Source organism: Balaenoptera ricei, chromosome 20 (genome assembly GCF_028023285.1).
Source record: "Balaenoptera ricei isolate mBalRic1 chromosome 20, mBalRic1.hap2, whole genome shotgun sequence".
Lineage (NCBI taxonomy): Eukaryota > Metazoa > Chordata > Mammalia > Artiodactyla > Balaenopteridae > Balaenoptera > Balaenoptera ricei.
In genome coordinates, this window is record NC_082658.1 from 61665017 (window position 1) to 61686076 (window position 21060).

Genomic DNA, 21060 nt, shown 5'->3' on the forward strand with positions numbered 1-21060 from the left:
GAGAGGAAAACTTAAGGTTGCACAGTGTGGATAAAAAAGACTTCTGTGGAGGTGGAGGCGTCTGTGCTGGGTTGGGAGGAACAGGCCTCCCGGCAGGGGCCAGAGCTCCAGTAAGAGGAGGAGAGCAGAGCACGGTGTGCAGGCTGAGTACAGGGCTGTGGCTGAGACCACAAGTCTAGTTTCGCTGGGCAGGGGGCACCCGCCCCCGTATAGAGACTGTCGTACAGGGAGGAGCACGGGGTGGTTTCTGCAGGGCAGTGGGCAGATCAGGTTTGCTTCAGGAAGTCAACCTGGAACAGTGAGGGGTAAACTGGGGGAGTGGAGCATAGCGAGGCATCGGCAAGGTCCAGTTCAAAGACGTGGCCATGCGGATGGAAGAGAGCAAGGCGCCAGGAGCTCTTACGGAAGGAGACTTTGCCAGATTTAGCAGCTGATTGGATGGCTCATCCATCATGAATAAGGAAGAACACAACATCGAAGGTGATTCCAGCATCACACACGAGGGCTCCACGTTTAGAAACAGTGCCGTCCTTACAGTCAGATGCCATCGCTTTATTTAGTCATCACTTGGTGTGACGATCCAAAGTGCCAGGATGGGCACTGAAATTGGTGGTACCCGACTATAGAGAGCTCATCCAAATGGTGCTTACTTTTTTGGGTTCGTTTTAAGATCATCAAAATTACAACAGCGTGTTAAAAAAAATAATTCTCATGAAGAAGCTGTAGCCATGGAGAAACTCTCCGGGAATAGCCTCAAGGGAGCAAGAACCAGAACTGCAGCTTGGCGAGCTCTTGAGTCGGGATGGGGGAAGAGGATCGGGTCTGGTGGAGCAAAGACAGCGCAGAGCTGTCAACGGGACCAGCGCCGCGCAGGGCTTGAGGAAGAAAAGGCCGCTGGATTTCACCCCTTGAGAGACCAGGGCTGGCCCTGGAAGCAGTGCCCATGAAGAGGGGCAGGCAGTGCAGAAGGACGGGGTCAGTGGGTGGTGAGAAAGCGGCACCAAGAGCTTCAAGAAGTTTGGGAGGAAGTGAGAAAGGAGGCCTGCAGGACCCGGAGTTGGACCCGGAGTCTGCGGAAGGGTTTGTATAGCCCTGAGGATGTCTGAGGATGCGGCAAACAAGTCAGCTGACTTGGTAGAGAGTAAAGCTGCCTGGTGAGGGCAAAAGGAGAGACGGAGGTGAATCCTGGGCAACGTGTGGCTGCAGGGGACGGACGTACCACGCAGGGAGCAGAGCTACGGGCTTGCGCAGGGCTAACGGTTCCCGCTCCGTTGGCTGCTGTGAGGATGAAATGAGATAATACCTGACAGACACTTAGAACAGAGCCTGGCCTGTGGTCAGGGTCCAATAAAGGTCAGCTCGTGACCTGATTCTTGATTGGAAGGGGATCTGATGCCAAGGAAGGAAATGGGTGACGGGGTGTCAGGCCACAGAGAAGCGTGGTCCATGGCAGACGGCCCACGTGATTAGATCACAAATGTGAGGGAGAAGAGCCAGGCTCACGTGACCTGACTGTCATCGGCCCAGCAGGGGGCCTTCAAAGGTTTCTGTGGATTCGACCTACATTTTGGGAGGCTATCAGCGAGGGGACGTCTCTGCAGAACCCTGGATGCGGACGGTGGGGTAGAAAGATGGAGACTAAATGCAGACACGGCTGGAGGGCCGAGCAGAAGCAGGGGGAAACTGAGCGGACCCAGGCACCCACCGGTGACCACGCGGGACGGTGGTGCCGGCAGCAGAGGTGACATTTCATACTGCCCGGAAGAGGCCTGAGAGGAGGCTGAGGAAGGTCTGCAGTGAAGGGGCTGGCGGGACAGGGAGGCTGTGAGGGAGACCGAGAAGAGCGGCTGGAGTTGCCTGATGGCTCTGGACGGACGCTCACATGTACCCGACACTCCCAGCCCCGAGGGCGACGGGGTGCTGGTCACGGGCACGAAGAGCACGGGGCCCGATGGTTCGTGAAACCGTAGTGGGCTGGTGGCCACCCACATTCGTGGGGACGCACGCGAACATCCTCCCTACAAAGGATTCCAGCAGCTGTGAGAAGGGCCTGGTGAGGTGAACGGCTGGCCAGGAGCAACTGAGTAAGTGTCAGGGGCGACTCCAAAGCTGTGGCTGACCTGCCGGGGCTCCTGAGTAGCCCGACAGACAGGCCGGGAGGTGAACTAGACATGAGACCTTGATCGATGGGTTCTGATGGAGCCCAAGTGGGTTCTTACTCTAACTCAACAAAGTTAATGTTTATCGCGGGGACTTCCCCAGGGGCCGGTGGTTAGGGCTCCGCGCTACCACTCGGGGGCCCGGGTTCCACCCCTGGGCGGGGAGCTAAGATCCCGCAAGCCGCGAGGTGTGGCCAAAAACAAAAAACAACAACAGAAAACCCCCCAAACAAAAAGCCCAACACAGGGACTTCCCTGGTGGCGCAGTGGTTGAGAATCCGCCTGCCAATGCAGGGGACACGGGTTTGAGCCCTGGTCCGGGAAGATCCCACATGCCGCGGAGCAAGTAAGCCCGTGCGCCACAACTACTAAGCCTGTGCTCTAGAGCCCACAAGCCACAACTACTGAAGCCTGCGAGCCACAACTACTGAACCCGTATGCCACAACTACTGAAGCCCGTGCGCCTAGAGCCCTTGCTGTGCAACAGGAGAAGCCACTGCAATGAGAAGCCCACGCACCGCAACGAAGAGCAGCCCCAGCTCGCCGCAACTAGAGAAAGCCCGTGCACGGCAACAAAGACCCAACGCAGCCAAAAATAAATAAATAAATAAATAAATAAATAAATAAATAAAATAATTCAAAAAAAAAAAAAAAAGCCAAAACATGTCTCAAAAGAAAAAAAAAAAAAGTGTCAAAATCTACCTTGTCAAGAAATGAGTTCAGGGGCTTCCCTGGTGGTCCGGTGGGTTGGACTCCGCGCTCCCAGTGCAGGGGGCCCAGGTTGGATCCCTGGTTGGAGAACTAGATCCTGCATGCATGCTGCAACTAAGAAGTTTGCATGCCACAACTAAAGACCCCACATGCCGCAACGAGAATCACGTGTGCCACAACTAAGACCCGGTGCAGCCAAATTAAGTAAATAAAGTAAATACTCTTAAAAAATGAGTTCAAAATGAACTATTGTTCTGCATCAGAGTTTTCCAGCTGAGGCCCACAAATCCCTAGATGTCTGTGGCCAAATTCTCAGCGCTCCAGGAGTTCTTAGAAAAAGGTATTTTTACTGAGATAACAATCTAGAAAAATTGTGATTATGTCATTGACAAGAGAGCAGATATGTTCATGTGATTTTAGCGCTTGCATTTACATGTGTGAGATCACATGTGTATTCACAAAGTTCCTGAGATACTTTTTAAAAAAGGACTCAATAATACATATGAGCTAAACATGAACAGAAAATTAAGTTAGGAAGACAAAAGGATCCATGCACCACCCAAGATTAACGAACCCTGCTCCGCAGCACTGTGGGTGGAAAACCACCCCACGTTCTCTAGGCAATAAAGGCTAATCTGTCTGTACCAAGCCCTCCTTCCCCAGTCCTGTGGTTCCCTTAGCCCCTCTCCTGGGGGGTTACCATGGACCCAGGCAGCAGCGTTTAGTGGGTCGCACCCCAGGAGCAGGTGGGACCTAGAATTAACAACGTGAAGACATATTTTGGACTCGATTGCAAAGGGCCTGTGGTGATTCCTGCACCTGTGTGCACATCAGACTCCAGTCTTTCCCTCAACGATGCTGTGATTTCCAGACCTGTGTGCTGGACTCTGCCCTGGTGTGCCTCTGTTTCTTTACTAAGAGTGGAGCCAGCCCACTTGGTCAGGGCCTCGCGAGGGTCTGGTGAGGTCACATGTTAAAAACAAGTGCCTTGTTTCCTGTCCTAGATGCTGGCTGTGGTCTGGCTCCAAACAAGAAGGTCAACTCAGAATCACCCCGGGCCACTGGCCTGACTCTGACGCCCCTGTTAGCTCGACACTTGCCGCGGTGTCGCACCCACTAGCCTGGGCCTCCTTGGAGACAGACGCTAGTCCAGTTCAAGTGCGTTCGCCCCGTCCTCAGACCGCTGTAATCTGCCGGCTGATGGGCTGGCCTATGCTGTTGAGGTCCCTGCCCCTCCGGTAGACATGCCTGTCCGATGTGACAACACGGAGGGGAGGGGGGCACAGTGGGGGCTGAATTTAGCTGTAATGGGAATAAGTTAATACAACGTATAGAAGATCCTCTGTTGGGAAGTGCAGTGAAATGAACAGAAAGGTGAATGAAAATTGAAAGTTAGAGATACACACGAATGTGCTAAAGGATACCTTGGGGCTTGAGGCCATCCTAAACGGTCCCCCTGAACTCGCAGGCAGATCTCTTGACTGTGCATCCACTGAGAAGGCACAGTCCTTTGATGCAATAAGCCTCATTTTATGCCTTACAGGGCGGCCCTAAACACGGACAGAATTAGCACCTAAAACGTGTAAAATTTCGCTTGTAAAGATGAGTTTAAAATGAACTGCTGTTGTGCAGTGAGGTTTCTGATGAGGCCTGCAGAGAATTCTGGCCTCCTCTTCCCTCGGCCTCACATCTGAATTGCTCATCCTGACCCGTTTCTTTTTTTTTTAAATACTATTTATTTATTTAGTTTTGGCTGTGTTGGGTCTTCATTGCTGCTCGTGGACTTTCTCTAGTTGCGGCGAGCAGGGGCTACTCTTCGTTGTGGTGCGCGGGCTTCTCATCACGGTGGCTTCTCTTGTTGCAGAGCATGGGCTCTAGGTGCGTGGGCTTCAGTAGTTGTGGCACGCGGGCTCAGTAGTTGTGGCTCATGGGCTCAGTAGTTGTGGCTCGCGGGCTCTAGAGCACAGGCTCAGTAGTTGTGGCACACGGGCTTAGTTGCTCCGCGGCATGTGGGATCTTCCCAGACCAGGGATCGAACCTGTGTCCCCTGCATTGGCAGGTGGACTCTTAACCACTGTGCCACCAGGGAAGTCCTGTGACCTGTTTCTTATACCACATTCCAATCCCCTCGCCTCTGGCCTCACTCTTGATCGCCTATTTCTGGCCTTGTCCTGACTTTCAGCCTCGAACCCTGACACTGTCTTTCTGGCAATCCCCTTGGTTCCCAACTGAAAAGTGCCCCACCGATTGCACAATTAGAAAGTTACTGTGACCCTGACAAAGAGGGCTTTCAATGGCAGGAGGCGGGAGGGAGGACAGGGAGCCAGATGTGACTGTGCTGGGGAATGAGTGAGAGACGAGGATGGGATGGAGGACAGGTAATACTTGATTATACGGAAGAGAGAGGAGGGGGCAGGGGTGGGATGGGAGACAGTTAAGTGGAGGGGTTTTTTTGTTTGTTTATTTGAATGATGCAAGAATCTTGAACAAACAGACATGGAAAGTAGCCAAAACAATGAAATAAGAACAAACAGAAGCAAATGAAAATTTCCACTGAAGCTCCTTATGGGTGTAACAAACTGTGGCAAAGGTCAGGATTACTGATGAGGTATCAGTGGCGAGGCTGTAAATAGCAGGTGTCCAGGTGTCTCCTGGCCGACCTGGCAGCTGGTTCTAGGAAATGGACCGTTGGTTACTCTCCTCTCTGAATTCTGGGAGCTTCTTTCACAGGTAAGGCAATGCAGTGAGCAGCAATTTCTGGCTAAGGATAAAAGCCAGGAGACAAGCAGGCGCAGGTCGGGAAGTGGTGAAATCGACCTCAAATGAGATGGAAGGGAACGGCCTTTGGGCTTGGGGTGGCCAAGACGAGGCGCCAGCCAAAACTTGAATTTCAGACAAACAGTGAATAATTTTAAAATATTATTATGTCCTATGTGATATTTTGGACATATGGAGATGAAAAAAAATGATTGTTTACCTAAAACTCAAATTTAACTGGGCCTCTTGTCCTTTATCTGGCAACCCTGTTTAGGGTACATACCTTTCTGCAGTATAACATTATGTTTTTTGAATCACAAAATGTTAGTTGTGAAAAAAAGACTTCAGAGATGATCTCACTCAACATCCTTATTTTATTTAAGAGAAGAACGAGGATCAGAACCCAGATCTGCCTGCCTTCTGTCACCCTGCTGGGCAGAAGCGGGGAGCTGGGGCCACATCATACAGTCCCCAGGGCTGTCACAGAAGAGAAATGCCCAGGAGACATCGTGAAATTCTCTAAGAGGCCTTATTATAAAATTAATTTTATTATTAAAAAAAGGAACCCATCTATTCTATGACGTCTCTCGGCACCCTTGAGGAAGGAGGTGCACTGTTAAATGGAGCGATCACATATAACATATCCCAGTCACAGAAAGGCTGAGAGATAATAGTTTACACTGGATACACTGGACATGAGTCCAGGGTTATGTCTGCTTCAGTCTCCGTGGGCAACGGCTCGCATGTTTGTAGGTAGGTGACCGATAACCATCTAATGAAAAAAATGCCACGTCAGTTCATCTCAGGTTGGATCTAGTAATTTGAAACTACTTGTGGGATCACAGAGGATCAGTCCAGGAAACCAGCCTCAAAATAAGAACCTGGGCAGGATAATGAAGACCAGGGCAGGGATCTGATTTATGGAAGTGGGAAGATAAAGAGTGTCGGTGAGGCTGGCATCTGATGAACATCTTAAGAGTGTAGCTCGGTGCTGAGCAAACCCCCATCAGGACCTGGACTCAGCTCTGTAAAGACTGACGAATGAAATACAAGATGGGGAAGACAGTCTTGGTCAAATACTTGAGAGACGCAGTGACTCATTCTTTAAAACAAGTCTGTGGCTTCCTGTGTCTGACCAGAAGCTCAGGGCTAGACAGCAGCCTAAGTGCCTTGGCCATACTCCATAGCCTTTCACCTGATCTTGACTCCCCAGATCCCATCTCCTGGCTCTGCCCCTGCAGCCCCTCCGGACCCCCTGGGACTTGGATTCCTACATGTTTCTGGCTCTGTGAGTGTGTCTGGGCCTGGAATCTGACGGTCCCTGCCCTGACTTCTGCTCCTAAAGGATGCCGTTCTAGCCCACCTGGAGGTTGAGGGGTTAAAAGTGCCCACGTGGTCATCTGATGATCCCATGCTGTAGCTGCTCCACACACTTCTTCGGGGTGGCTTAATAAGAGTAATGAGAGACATTCTGATTCTTCTTCAGCTCAGCTAGGACCAATGGAAGAGGTGTCTCTATGCCTCACCTTTTCCTCCGGAAAATAGTGATTTCCAAAGTTAAGGAAGACACTGGATTGGAGGGTGACAAGGAGAAAGGGATGGCAGAGAAGGAGTAAATCTGCAGGACAGTTTGGTGAAAAGTAAAGGAACTTCATTCTCATCTGTTGGGCAGAAGGAAGCTGAGATGGGGGAGGGCCTCTCCTCAAGGAGCTGCATCCAAGGACCAATGTTAGTTGCTTCCGCGGTCTTGTAAGGAGTGACTGGGGTCAGAGCTAAGGCTGTGTTATCGGTGTGCGGGGTCAGGGGACAGCATACTTTGGGCTACACACAGAGGTTTCCCCAGGAATGCCAGTGACTGGAGATTCTGGTATTTTCCTCCTCACTCCTGCAGTCCTTTCTGCTCTTGAATCCCTATCAGGAGCCTGTTCCCACGCCCGAACGCCAAGCAAAAAGACCAAATAATGCCCCCTCCCAGGCGACCTGATCCAGGCTTGTCCACTCCACTTCCCTCTCATGGGAATTTGGACCTGCAACTCAGACACAGCAGCCCAGAGGTTCCCAAACATTACTGTGCCTTAGGATCATCTGGGGAGTCTGTAAAAAATGCAGAATCCGGATCCCTCACCCCACTAGAGTCAAGAGGATTACAGTAGAGCCTAGGTACCTGCATTTCCACAAGCACCACAGGTAATTCTGCTGCACCAGGCCGACAGATCACTCCCTGTATTTTATGAAATACCATTCTAGTTAGTCTGTTTGGATGGAGGGGGGCCATGCAAACCATAAGCACAGGCCAAAGCAGAGGGGAGACCACGTGGCCCTGGTGTGCTTTGGGCAAGTTACTTAACCTCTCTGTTTCTTCATTTCGAAAATGGAGTAATAACAGTATCCACCTCATAGGACCGAGAAGTAAACAAGTTAATATATTTAAAGCATGCAGAATAGCGCTGGATACAGAGTGAGGATGTGTCAGCTCTTATTGTTATCAAGCTGCTGATCCTGTTTCACTGGAGAGGGAAGAAACGGGGAAAAGGAAGTGGCAGCAGAAAGGGATGGCTTGGGGGAGAGAGGGCTTCGCTGGACGCTGGCGTTTCGCACTCTGCCTGCACGACACACCACTCCCCTGGTGTTCACACCACACGGCTTGGGGCCTCTGGCACTTCTGGGTTTCCCACCTGTAATGCTCCCCTGCTGCTTCTTCACCAGCCTGCCTTTTATGCATGCGTGTCTCGGCTCAGGTCACTAGAACAGTCACATCTTAGGAAGACCTGCCCCATACCTCAGGTCAGGCGCAGCGGCGCTCCTTGGAGACCTTCCTCTGCCCTTGCCCTCGTGCTCTATCTCTGCTCTTACCGTGGCGTGATGGAGTGTATGTGCTCATCCTCTCCGTAGCCTGGGGGCTCCTTGAGGGGTGAGTCTGGCCCCGGCTGTCAGCCCAGGTGTGGGGCCAGGCAGAGGGGAGCCTGGGACGCCTGCTCTACCGTGGCCGGCCCTGCACAAGCCTCCACTACCCCCAGATGCACTCAGAGGGCAGGTGAGGGTATTGAGTCTGAACTTGGTGGTCAGAGAAAGACTAATAGCCAAATCAGAAACCACAAGTCCATTCCTAAGACCTAAAAGCCAGAGACTTGTAATATGACTATATCCAAAAATAATTCAAAGACTTAGGAGATTCATGAAATTGGTTTCTACCACCTCCTTGGAAAAAAAAAAAAAAAGGAAGGGATTAATACTTATTGAGCAGTTATACTTGCCAGGCTTTGGGTTCCAGATTTAGTTCAAGTAAGGGGCCTGTGAGGCAAGCAGCACCCCTGCTGTGTAGCTACGAAGCCATGATTTAAAAAAAAAAAAATTTTATTTATTTATTTATTTGGCTGCACTGGGTCTTAGTTGTGGCAGGCGAACTCTTAGTTGAGGCATGCATGTGGGATCTAGTTCCCCGACCAGGGAGCGAACCCGGGCCCCCTGCATCGGGAGCGCGGAGTCTTAACCACTGGACCCCAGGGAAGTCCCCAAAGCCATGATTTCTAACACGCGGCTGTCAGCTGCCCAGCACTACCTGGCACAAAAGACGAAGCAATGCAAGACCCTCAGGTCTCATCCTGGAGGTGGGCAGGAAGCCCGCACTGCAGACACTGGCGTATAATTAAACAGTGTTTTACTCGATGTATCACGCCAGAGTGAGCGGCCATGGGGACTTATTTCATGATGGTTAATGATGTTTCCAGCAAGGCCACGGGACAGTTTTATTAGCCAAATAAATTATGATACAGGTATCCCATGGAATAGTATGCAGTACTGAAAAATGAACTATATTTGTGTTTGTATGTAAACATATATTTGTGAAGTATTGAAGGTATGGAAGTTTACACATCAAGAGGTTAACAGTGGTTTGTTCTGAGGCGAGAAGTGTATGGAAGGAGACATTCATTTTTTTCACTTGATTTATTTTTGTACTGTTTGTTTTCACAATGAACATTGTAAATGTTCTATTATTAAATGTTACTATTATTTTCATAACAGCTTGGTTGAGATATAATTCACATGCTATGCAATTCACTCACTTAAAGTGCACAATTCAATGTGTTTTTGTTTTTAGTATGTTAACAGAGTCGTGCAACCGTCACTGCAGTCAATTTTAGGACAGTTTCATCACCTCAAAAAAATAAACCCCATGATGAGTCCCTCCCCACTCCCCTCTCCTCCCCACTCCTGGCAGCCACTAATCTACTCTCTGTCTCCATGGATTTTGCCTGTTCTGGGTGTTTCGGATAAACGGACTCATACGCTATGTGGCTGTTTGTTATCTGGCTTCTTTTTAGGTTCCTCCACGCTGGAGCATGTATCAGTACTTCACTCCTTTTCGTGGTTGAATAATGTTCCACTGTGTGGGTAGACCACATTTTGTTTGCCCATTCATCAGCTGATGGGAATCTGAGTTGTTTCTAACTTTTGACTACTGTGTACAGTGCTGCTGTGAACATTCATGTACACGTTTTTGTTTGAATGTCTGTTTTCAATTCTTTTAGGTCTTTACATTGGAATAGAATTGCTGGGTAATGGTAATTCTGTATTTAAGTTTTTGAGGAACTGCCAAACTGTTTTACATGATGACTGAACTATTTTACAAACCCACCAGTACATGAGGGTTCCAATTTCTCTGAATCCTGGCCTACACTTGGTATTTCCCTTTTAATTTTATTTTTAAAAAATGGTCAACCTAGTCGGTGTGAAGTAGTGTCTCACAGTGGTTTTGATTTCTATTCCTGTAATGACTAGTGATGTTGAACATCTTTTCCTATGCTTATTGGCCATTTGTATATCTTCTTTGGAGAAATAGCTATTCAAGTCCTTTATATATTATTTTATCTGTTATGTATACTATACTATATATAGTATATAAGGTATATTACATTTATATCTGTCTACCTATCTATCTTATCTGGATATTAATCCCTTATCAGATGTATGATTTGCAAATATTTTCTCTCATTCTGTGAGTTGTCTTTTCACTCTCTTGACAGTATGCATCAGGCACTAAAGTTTTTAATTTTGATGATGAAGTCTATTTTCTCTTTTGTTGGTTGTATGTGCTTTTGGTGTCATATCTAAGAGGGCTTTGCCTAACCCAAGCTCATGAAGATTTGCTCCTATATTTTCTTTCAAGAGTTTTATAGTTTTAGCTCTTATATTTAGGTCTTTTTGAGCTAATTTTTGGGTTTAGTGTAGGGAAGGGGTCCAAGTTTGTTCTTTCGTATGTGGATATCCATTTGTGGAAAAGAGTATTGTTGCCCCATTGAACTGTCTTAGCAGCTCTGTTGAAAACCAATTGACTGTATATATGAGGGTAACAGTATTATTAAAAAAAGAAAGAAAAAGAAAACCTAAAAAAGAATAAATCCTATAAACCCTTCCAGTACAGAAACTGGCTAGTTAAGCTGTGGCTCAGCCTTGCAGAACTAGGTCTATCTCACCATGACAGTTTTGCCAAAGTACTACCACATCGTCTTAAATTGCAACACATACAGGCAGCTGCAATTTTTCTTATCCCAAGGGCTCTCTGGAACATCCCACAAATGACTAAGAATTATTTCTTGGAACTTGGTGTTATGGAGAAATAATCTGAAAAACTGACCCAATAACCTTTCTTCTGGATCCTAGCACTCTTTGTCTATAAGACTTGCATGGTAGAGAATTAGTTGCCTCTTATCCAAAGTTTTTGGTTCCTAGTACAATTTTTGTAGATGCTATAGACTGAATATTTGTGTCCCCTCAAAATTCATATGTTGAAACCTATTTCCCCAATGTGATGGTATTTGGAGGTGGGGCCTTTGGGAGGTGACGAGGTCATGAGGGCAGAGCCCCCCATGCATGGGATTAGTGTCCTTATAATAGAGACCCCAGAGAGCTCCCTTGCCGCTTTTGCCAGGAGAGGATACAGCAAGAAGAGAGCCATCTGTGAACCAGTAAACAGGCCCTCACCAGACACCAAATCTGCTGACACTATGACCTTGGACTTCTCAGCCTCCAGAACTGTGAGACGTAAATTTCTGTTGTTTATGAGCCACCTGATCTGTGGCATTTTTGTTATAGCAGCCCAAATGGACTAAGACAGCAGAGGTAAGGGTGAGCTGGCTAAACTTACTTTGGTTATTAAAAGGTCTGCTGTTTAGTTTTGTACATCCCTATTCAGCTGTCTGATGAAAGGACCCCAGCATGTCACAATGGACATAGTCTACCGTGGATGTCATGAAATGTACAAGTGCTTCGTAAAATGGAAAGCACTTAAAAGTATATCAGCTATATTGCCAAGCTGAGCACATAAACCTCCATTTGTAGAAGAACAACCGTATCTAAACATGTCCTGCTCTGCTCCTGATAAGATCTAGGCGCTTGAGGTAAAGTCGCCATCTCATCCAGTCATTGTACGTATAAGAGAAGCCCAGAGAGGGGACATTATTTGCCAAAGGGAACACAGCCGGTTTGTGGCAGAGCTACAACCTGAAGCCCCATTTCACGACCCCTGGACCAGAGCTCTTTCTGTCATACTGTACTTCGCTCATTTTCTTTTCTCTGGTCTTGATTTCCTCTTACTCATTCTCCCTTCAACTGCTAGCAGGACTCCGTTCAAGTGGAAATATGGACTTCCACTTACAGTGCCAGTGACATTTCCACTTCACTCTCTTCCCTCAAACTCCATCGAAAACAACAAAAGGAATAACAGTTATAGAGCATCGACTTTGATGAAGCAAAAAAACCCCCACCATATCAGAAAATCAGAAAACATAAACATACCCGCCTAATACTGTAAGATCTGCCCCAGAAAGAGGGGCATACAGCTGGCCAGCAGATGCTCTACCTTGCATCTGCTTTTAGCAGGATTTGAAAGTCCCTCAAAGTCAAGCCTCACCATCCTCAGAGGCACCAGTACTCTTTGATTAGCACTGTGAGAACCAGAGATAATAATGGTCAAGGAGAAGCACACTTTGAAGGAGAATCATGTTGATAAGCTATTTCTAGTGCTGTGACATCATGTCTCCTTGCCCCAGGAGAGTACCAAAAGGCGAATAAGAAAAAACACAAGGGCTTCCCTGGTGGCGCAGTGGTTAAGAATCTGCCTGCCAATGCAGGGGACACAGGTTCGAGCCCTGGTCCAGGAAGATCCCACATGCCGCGGAGCAGCTAAGCCCGTGCGCCACAACTACTGAAGCCCGCGCGCCTAGGAGCCTGTGCTCTGCAATAAGAGAAGACACCGCAATGCGAAGCCCTCGCACCTCAACAATGAGGAGCCCCTGCTTGCCGCAACTAGAGAAAGCCCGTGTGCAGCAACGAAGACCCAACGCAGCCAAAAATAAATAAATAAAATGAATTAAAAAAAAGAAAATGCACGAAAAATAAAGGTGCCTCCATGGTAAAGGAAAGAGAATATCTGAAGAGCTGCAGTTGAAGACAATAACATTCAGTAGAAGTTTCGGATGGCCTAACCACTGGACCGCCAGGGAATTCCCAGAAATAATATATTTTAAAATAAATCTAATGAAACTTTTGGTTTACAAGTAATGTATGCTCACTATCAAAACTATGGAAAATACAGAAAAGTGTAAAGAAAGTATACACTGCTTTTTAAACTCAACATTATATTATGAACATCTTCCTGGGTTATTAACTGTGCAGAGAAAACTCTGAATTGTGGTTTAATGTTCTGGACCATGGCTATATAATTAATTGCCTACGGCTAAATTAGGCTGCTACCAACTTTTTGGTATTATGAAGAGTGCTGTAATGAATATCACAATACACAGTCACCTTGAATCCTATTTTTGTGGTATATTTGCAGCCTCTTTCAAGGAGTAGAATCAGCCACAAATATGTGCTTTGTTAAGCCCACCCTCCCTGGTCCCACTCTACTTCTATACTGACTTATGTGACTTGAAGACCAGTCATATGACTTAAAGACCCAGCCTCCCAGAATAACCCGCCTTTGAAGTAGCAGGGAAGCGGCTTTCCACGTTCACACAGTAGCTCCGTATCAGCTCGGTCCACTTCGGTCTCCTCCCCTGGTTCCTTTTCTAGGAAACATTCCTGTCCTTCGCGCCCTTTGGGAGGACGGGAGCCCTGCCCTGCTCTTGCCAACTGGGACTGGAGCTGTGCCCTTGCCCTGTGCCCAGGCACTTCTTTGTGTATTTGGAGAAAGCCTGTGTGGAGCTTTGTTTTCGTCTCTTACAGTGAGAGGACGCTTGGTCAGATTCACTTTGGCAGTCGGCATACGGTCTCTTCCGGTTTTTGGAGGGGGAAGGCTCTTACTGGGTCTTGAGAGAGAGGGGGGGGTTTAATTACAAACATGACCCAACAGTCCCAGACTCTCTGCTTTGTGGCCTCTCTTTCACTGTATGATTTGCGTGGATTTATTGGATTAAAAAATTAGTGTATGTGCTAGGATAGAACGGGACAATGAGAATATAACCAAAGTGCCTAAGAAAATCTGGGCAAATCAGGGATGGTGCTGCAGAGTCTAAGGTAATCTTGAGCTGGGGTTTGAAGGATGAAGAGGAGTTTGCTAGAGGGCCAGGGTGTGGGGTGCTGGGAAGAGAGGAAGCGTGTGGAAGAGAGCCAGGCACATGCATGGGTGTGGACGCAGAGGAAAGCGTGGTGTGTTTGCGGCCCAGCTTACATACGAGGACACAGGTTGGGGCGCTGGGAGTCCTCCCTGTTTTGGTTGTGGGAATAGCTGTGATGTGGCATCACAGGTGCAGGACCATGGGAGCAGGGATCAGACCACGATCAGCTCTGAGACCCCCCAAGTTTTGCCCAACAGTTGGTCATTGGGCCCGGAAGCATTTTAATGGGCCTGGGTTATGACCGGGGGGTCTGCTTTGTTTTATTCTGTCACAGTCAGGCCCCCCTTGAACCCCGCATTTCCAGCCCAAGCCTTTTGGAGCAGCTTATCTGACCCTGTGCCCACTCATCCTCCAGAATGAGGCCCATGAGACAAGCACAGTGTTTATAAAAAGGCTTAAAAGCATTATTATCTTTTCAAGGAATTCTATTGTATGTTTTGAACTTATCAAATCAAATATTATCAAAACACACGCAGAATTATTTCTAATTTAGCCTTCACTTGTAGGGATAGAAGCTGAGTACAGAGGGAAGAATGTTTTATTACTTAGGTGGAATAGTCTTTAAAAAATATAATACATCAATATAACCGTTTCATTGTGCTTCACTTTATTGCGCTTCAGAGATGCTACATTTTTTTATAAATTGAAGGTTTGTGGCAACTGTGTGAGAGCAAGTCTATTGGCGCCACTTTTCCAACAGCATTTGCGCTCTTCATGTCTCTGTGTCACATTTCAGTAATTCTTGTAACATTTCAAGCTTTTTCATTATTATCATCATATTTGTTATGGTGATCTATGATCAATGATCTTTGATGTTGTTATTACAAATTGCTGAAGGCTTAGATGATATCTATTTTTTAATTAAGCTATGTATGTTGTCTTTTTAGACATAATGCTACTGCATACTTAATACACTATAGTGTCGACGTAACTTTTATATGCACTGGGAAACCAAAACGTTCCTGTGACTTGCTTTATTGTGATATTTGCTTTATTGCAGTGGGCTGGACCCGAACCTGTGAAATGTCTGAGGTCTGCTTGTACTTTTTTTTTTTTTTTTACATCTTTATTGGAGTATAATTGCTTTACAGTGTTGTGTTAGTTTCTGCTGTACAACCAAGTGAATCAGCCATATGTATACATATGTCCATCCCCATATCCCCTCCCTCTTGAGCCTCCCTCCCACCTTCTCTATCCCAGTCCTCTATGTCATCACAAAGCATCGAGCTGATCTCCCTGCGCTATGCAGCGGCTTCCCACTAGCCATCCATTTCACATTTGGCAGTGTGTATATGTCAGTGCTACTCTCTCACTTCGTCCCAGCCTACCCTTCCCCACCGTGTCCTCAAGTCCGTTCTCTATGTCTGCATCTTTATTCCTGCCCTGCCACTAGGTTCATCAGTACCATTTTTTTTTTTAGATTCCATATATGTGCGTTTCTGCTTGTACTTTAAAAAGTAACATAGGCTTCCTAAAAAAGCAAAAGCAAAATAAAACTGTACAGAATTCTGCGGAATTAAGAAGTGCAAGTGTCCTTCCCTGATCCAATTAAGTAGCAGCTACTATTAACGAGTCTGGTATATGTTCTTTTAGAAATTATCTGTGTGTACAGAAATGTGTGTTTACTTTTTGTTTTGTTTTGAAATGTGAATGAAATAATGCTATGGACTCTTCCTAATATATTAAGAAGCACAAAAGCAACAAATGAATACTAAATCTGTAGGTTGCATTTCCCAATCACATTCAATTCCCAAGTATCCTGGAGAGGGTCTCTAAGCTCCTTCTAGGCCTGAACCTTGGCACAATGAACGTTTCTGCAAACTCAGCAGTGGTCACTGTTAGGCCAACACCTATTACCCGGCTCCTGGACCTTGAACTTTTCTTCAGCATCTAGCACAGCGCCTTTACCAGTCCAGGCACTTAATCTGCATCTGTTAATAACATGCAGTTAAATATCATATGATTCATTAAATTAGCAGAACCCACAGATGTTAAGGAACTAGGTAAAGTTACCCAAAGTATCCATTTGGTTGTCTGATTACTGAGATGCCTTCTCGTCTTGAGACCTGAACTTTTTTCCCTCTTTAAGGGGTTGGATAAGGGTTTACTTTTTAAAAAAATATTTATTTATTTATTTGCTCGCATAGGCTCTTAGTTGCAGCAGGCGGGCTCCTTAGTTGCAGCACGTGGGCTCCTTAGTTGTATCATGCAAACTCTTAATTGTGGCATGCATGTGGGATCTAGTTCCCTGACCAGGGATCGAACCCGGGCCTGCTGCATTGGGAGCGTGGAGTCTTATCCACTGCGCCACCAGGGAAGTCCCTGGATAAGGGTTTACTTGACTGAGCTCCTCTGGCTAAATGTCTCCCTGAAATCCAGCCACGAAGTTTGGAACAATGGAAGAAAGCACACAACATCAACCAAGTGTTCTCTTAAACACATATTGGTCTTTCAAATACACTAACAAAGTGGTGACCTACTTTCTCGCAGAAAGTCAGGAATCAATTCTGTCTTCCTTTGTGCTTTCGAACCCTAGCACTGACGGCCATTTGCTAAATGTCTGGCCTCAGATGAGTCTCTTAAGCTTTAGTTTCTTCGTGTGAAACTAAAAAAGGATAATAAAGACCTATCTTTCTACAGTTAGTGGAAGAATTAAATGAGATGACCTTTGTGAAATTGTGAGTCCTTCATGGAGTTGACAAAGCACAGTGACCAGAGAGCCTCAGCTGGAACGCCAGCATTACCACATATTAGCTGGATGACCCCAGGCAAATGACTCAACCTCTCACGAGGCCTGTTTCTTACCTATAACATGGAAGAAGTAATTGGATTATTTTGAAGGTTTTAAGATCACGTATTTAGTATGGTCTTTGGCACTGACAATAACAATTTAATATACATTTACCATTATTATTCCGAGTGTAGGTCCTCCATAAAACTTTTTTTTTTTCTCTTTCTCCCCTTCATTCTTCTCTTTGACCCATCTAAATAACCCAAAGCAAGATTCCAAAGCTCTGCTTTTTCTGGGTTAGGAAATGAGAAGCTGAAAGACTAAACGTTGCATGCTGCTAGGGACTGAATTGTGTCCTCCCAAAATTCATGTGTTGAAGCCCTAATCCACAATGTGACTGTGTTTGGAGACGGGGTCTTTAGGAGGTAATTAAGGTTAAGTGAGGTCATAATGGTGGGACCCTAACCCTATAAGACTGGTGGTCTTATAAGAAGAGGAAGAGAGAAACTTCTCTCTCCCTGCTACATGTGAGCAGTGAGGAGACGGCCATCCCGCACACCAAGAAGCAAACTCTCTCCAGAAATCGACCCTGCTGCACCTTGATCTTATACTTCCAGCCTCCAGAACTGTGAGAAAAAAATACATTTCTGGGGACTTCCCTGGTGGCGCAGTGGTTAAGACTCTGTGCTCCCAATGCAGGGGTCCCGGGCTTGACCCCTGGTCAGGGAACTAGATCCTGCGTGCATGCCGCAACTAAGAGTTTGCATGCTACAACTAAGGAGCCCGCCTGCTGCAACTAAGGAGCCCACGTGCCACAACTAAGACCCAGCGCCACCAAATAAATAAATATTAAAAAAAAAAAACTGTTGTTTAAGCCACCCAGTCTCTGGTATTTTGCCATGGCAGCCTGAGCAGACTAAGATACCTGGTTTCCTTGAATCTTCAAACTGGCTTCTTGAAGTATTTATTTTTAACAAGTTTACTAACCCCCTACTGTAGCATCTTCAAAGTAGGGGATGTTGCTGAAGCTGCATGATCTTCAGGATATGTAAAAATTGTAATAAATTAAGTCAGAGTCTTCGTTTCTTATCAAAAGGATGCATGAGCCAACATGAAGAGGCCAAAGAGGAGACAACTGGAGTATCAAAGAACGCAATGACTTAAACTGAAAAACCGAACACGTGAACACAGAAGTTCCTAATGAAATAGAGCAGTGGCCTCCCCATCCAGGAAACAAGCAAACAAACAATGGGTTACCATCGGAGGTATGTAGGGGATCAACTCCTATTCTGAAAACGGCAATTAAAGGGAAAGAATTAAGCATTTAGCCTGTCTTTTGGGATCAAAGTACCTATCAGGATAACTAAATAGCCCCAGTTGATAAAGTTCTGCTTTACAGAAGAATGTATAGCTAATACATTTGGAACGCAGGAGACATTTAGAAAGTCACCGTTTTGCAACTTCTGGTTAATTAAGGATTCGTGGAAGCACCGCGTGAAAGGCTGACGTGGGTCTTCACAGTGAAAGGGGCGGCCACTGCCACGTGAGCTCACTAAGAGGCGCACAGTACGTGTGACAGATAGTCACATGCGTGACTGAAAGTTAGACAGACAGCACATGTCCTGAAACGACGGAACAGGGAGTACATAGTGCAGCTTCTTGCCCCTGAAAGTTAGCGTTCATTTCCAGTTTGCAAGAAATATGGAGGATAGAGGAACTACTTAGGTAAAACCACGAGGGAGCAGACAGACAAATCCTTCTGTACGACAACTGACTCAGGCTTTCAACAATCAGTGACAAGGTTGGCAGGGGGGAGGGACACGCAGAATATCAACCAGGTATAATGTGTGCACTTTGTTTACATCCTGATTTGAACAAACCAACTGTGAAAAGACATTCATTTTTGAGCTACTTGGAGTAGCTCAAAATGGACTGGTTGTTGGAGAAACCAAGGAATTGCTGTTACTATTAATTTTGTTAGACGGATAATAATGACATTGTGGTTGCATGAAAAAGAAGTCTATCTTCTTAAGAGATGTATCCCGAAGTACGTAGGGATAGAATAACCTGATGGTTGGGTTTTCTTTAAAATACTTCACACACAGGAGGGATAAATTGGGAGACTGGGATTGACACATACACACTACTATATATAAAACAGATAACTAATAAGGACCTACTGTAGAGCACGGGAAGTCTACTCAATACTCTGTAATGGCCTATACGGGAAAAGAATCTAAACAAGAGTGGATACATGTATATGTATAACTGAGTCACTTTGCTGTACACCTGAAACTAACACAACAGTAAATCAACTCTACTCCAATAAAAATTTTTAAAAAATATTTAACAGCTAAGTTATAACTGCAAAAAACCCACAACTTCACACACAACAGATGTTATGTGGGGTTAGATGAAGTACGTACAGCAAAGGCTTGACAATCACTGGACTCAGATTATAGGCATGTGGGGTTCGTAATACTGTTCTTTACACTTTTTACTTTTTTTTTTGGCTGCGGCATACGGGATCTTAGTTCCCCGACCAGGGATCGAACCCGTGGCCCCTGCAATGGAAGCACAGAGTCTTAACCACTGGACCGCCAGGGAAGTCCCTGAAATTTTTTCTAATAATTTTTTTTAAAGATTCAAGAGAAGCAGCTATCTTAAGACAAAATCTGAACACAAGTTGAAAAAATTCACTTGCACTACACTGTCACTTAAAAACAAATGTGAGGAGGCTTCCCTGGTGGCGCAGTGGTTGAGAATCTGCTTGCTAATGCAGGGGACACGGGTTTGAGCCCTGGTCTGGGAAGATCCCACATGCCGCGGAGCAACTAGGCCCGTGAGCCACAACTACTGAGCCTGTGCGTCTGGAGCCTGTGCTCCGCAACAAGAGAGGCCACGATAGTGAGAGGCCCGCGCACCGCGATGAAGAGCGGCCCTCACACAGAAACGAAAACCCAACACAGCCAAAAATAAATAAATAAATAAATTTATAAAAAAACAAACAAACAAACGTGAAACTATTTTCTGTAGACTTCTCAAGTAAGATGTTCTTATCCACCCACATTATGTTTGTGTCTTTTGAGTGTACCACTGCATTTTTTTTTTTAATTTTTTTATTTATTATTTATTTATTATTTTTATTTTTGGCTGTGTTGGGTCTTCGTTTCTGTGCGAGGGTTTCCTCTAGTTGCGGCAAGCGGGGGCCACTCTTCATCGCGGTGCGCGGGCCTCTCACTGTCGTGGCCTCTCTTGTTGCGGGGCACAGGCTCCAGACGGCGCAGGCTCAGCAATCGTGGCTCACGGGCCCAGTTGCTCCGCGGCATGTGGGATCCTCCCAGACCAGGGCTCGAACCCGTGTGCCCTGCATTGGCAGGCAGATTCTCAACCACTGCGCCACCAGGGAAGCCCACCACTGCATTTTTATTGCCAATGAATTTCCACTTGTTAAAAGATAAGTTTACCTGTTGTCAATAATCATTACGTTGGAGGGTGGAATCCCCAAAACATCACAGCTCTGCAGAAGTTCCTTCTTACGAATCTCCCCTTGATTGTAGTAATTTCCTGAGGATAACAAATACACAGTTGTCGATTTCTTTATCAGTGGAGATCTATCTGTTCACTCAATCTTATCTCATCTTGTTCCCTATAGGATTTAAGCTACCTGAAAATTCTATGGTGGTGATAAAAAGTTGAAGAAAACACAGTGCTAGGGTTACTATCAGACACTCCTGTGAGAAGCAGTCTTTAGAATCACCTTTGAGTTCTTCCCCATCTCTGTGTCTCTCCCTGTGTCTGTCCATCTGCCTGCCTGTCTATGTACCTTTCAGCCCCAAGCTACAGGCTCTGAGCACCTGCTTTGCCGTTAAACAGATTTAGGACTGACCCTTCTACAACCACTCAGAACAAGTCAGGTATCTGGACACACTATTTGTTTGGGCCCCTTATTATTTAATCTTATTTATTTTTTAAATTAAAGTATAGTTGATTTACAATGTTGTGTTAATTTCTGCCATAGAGCAAAGTGACTCAGTTATACACATATATACATTCTTTTTAAAATATTCTTTTCTATTATGGT

General features: G+C 46.1%; 1 protein-coding gene across 4 annotated transcripts in view; it reads right to left on the bottom strand.

Annotated features, from left to right (window-relative positions):
* The window catches only part of PIGL (phosphatidylinositol glycan anchor biosynthesis class L), a 62980-nt gene that overhangs the window by 30814 nt on the left and 11106 nt on the right, over positions 1–21060 (bottom strand). For all 4 annotated transcript variants that reach the window (XM_059908112.1, XM_059908113.1, XM_059908111.1 and 1 more), the window contains exon 2: positions 20444–20543. In XM_059908112.1, the coding sequence (XP_059764095.1) occupies positions 20444–20543 (100 nt within the window). The remainder of the gene's footprint in view (positions 1–20443; positions 20544–21060) is intronic.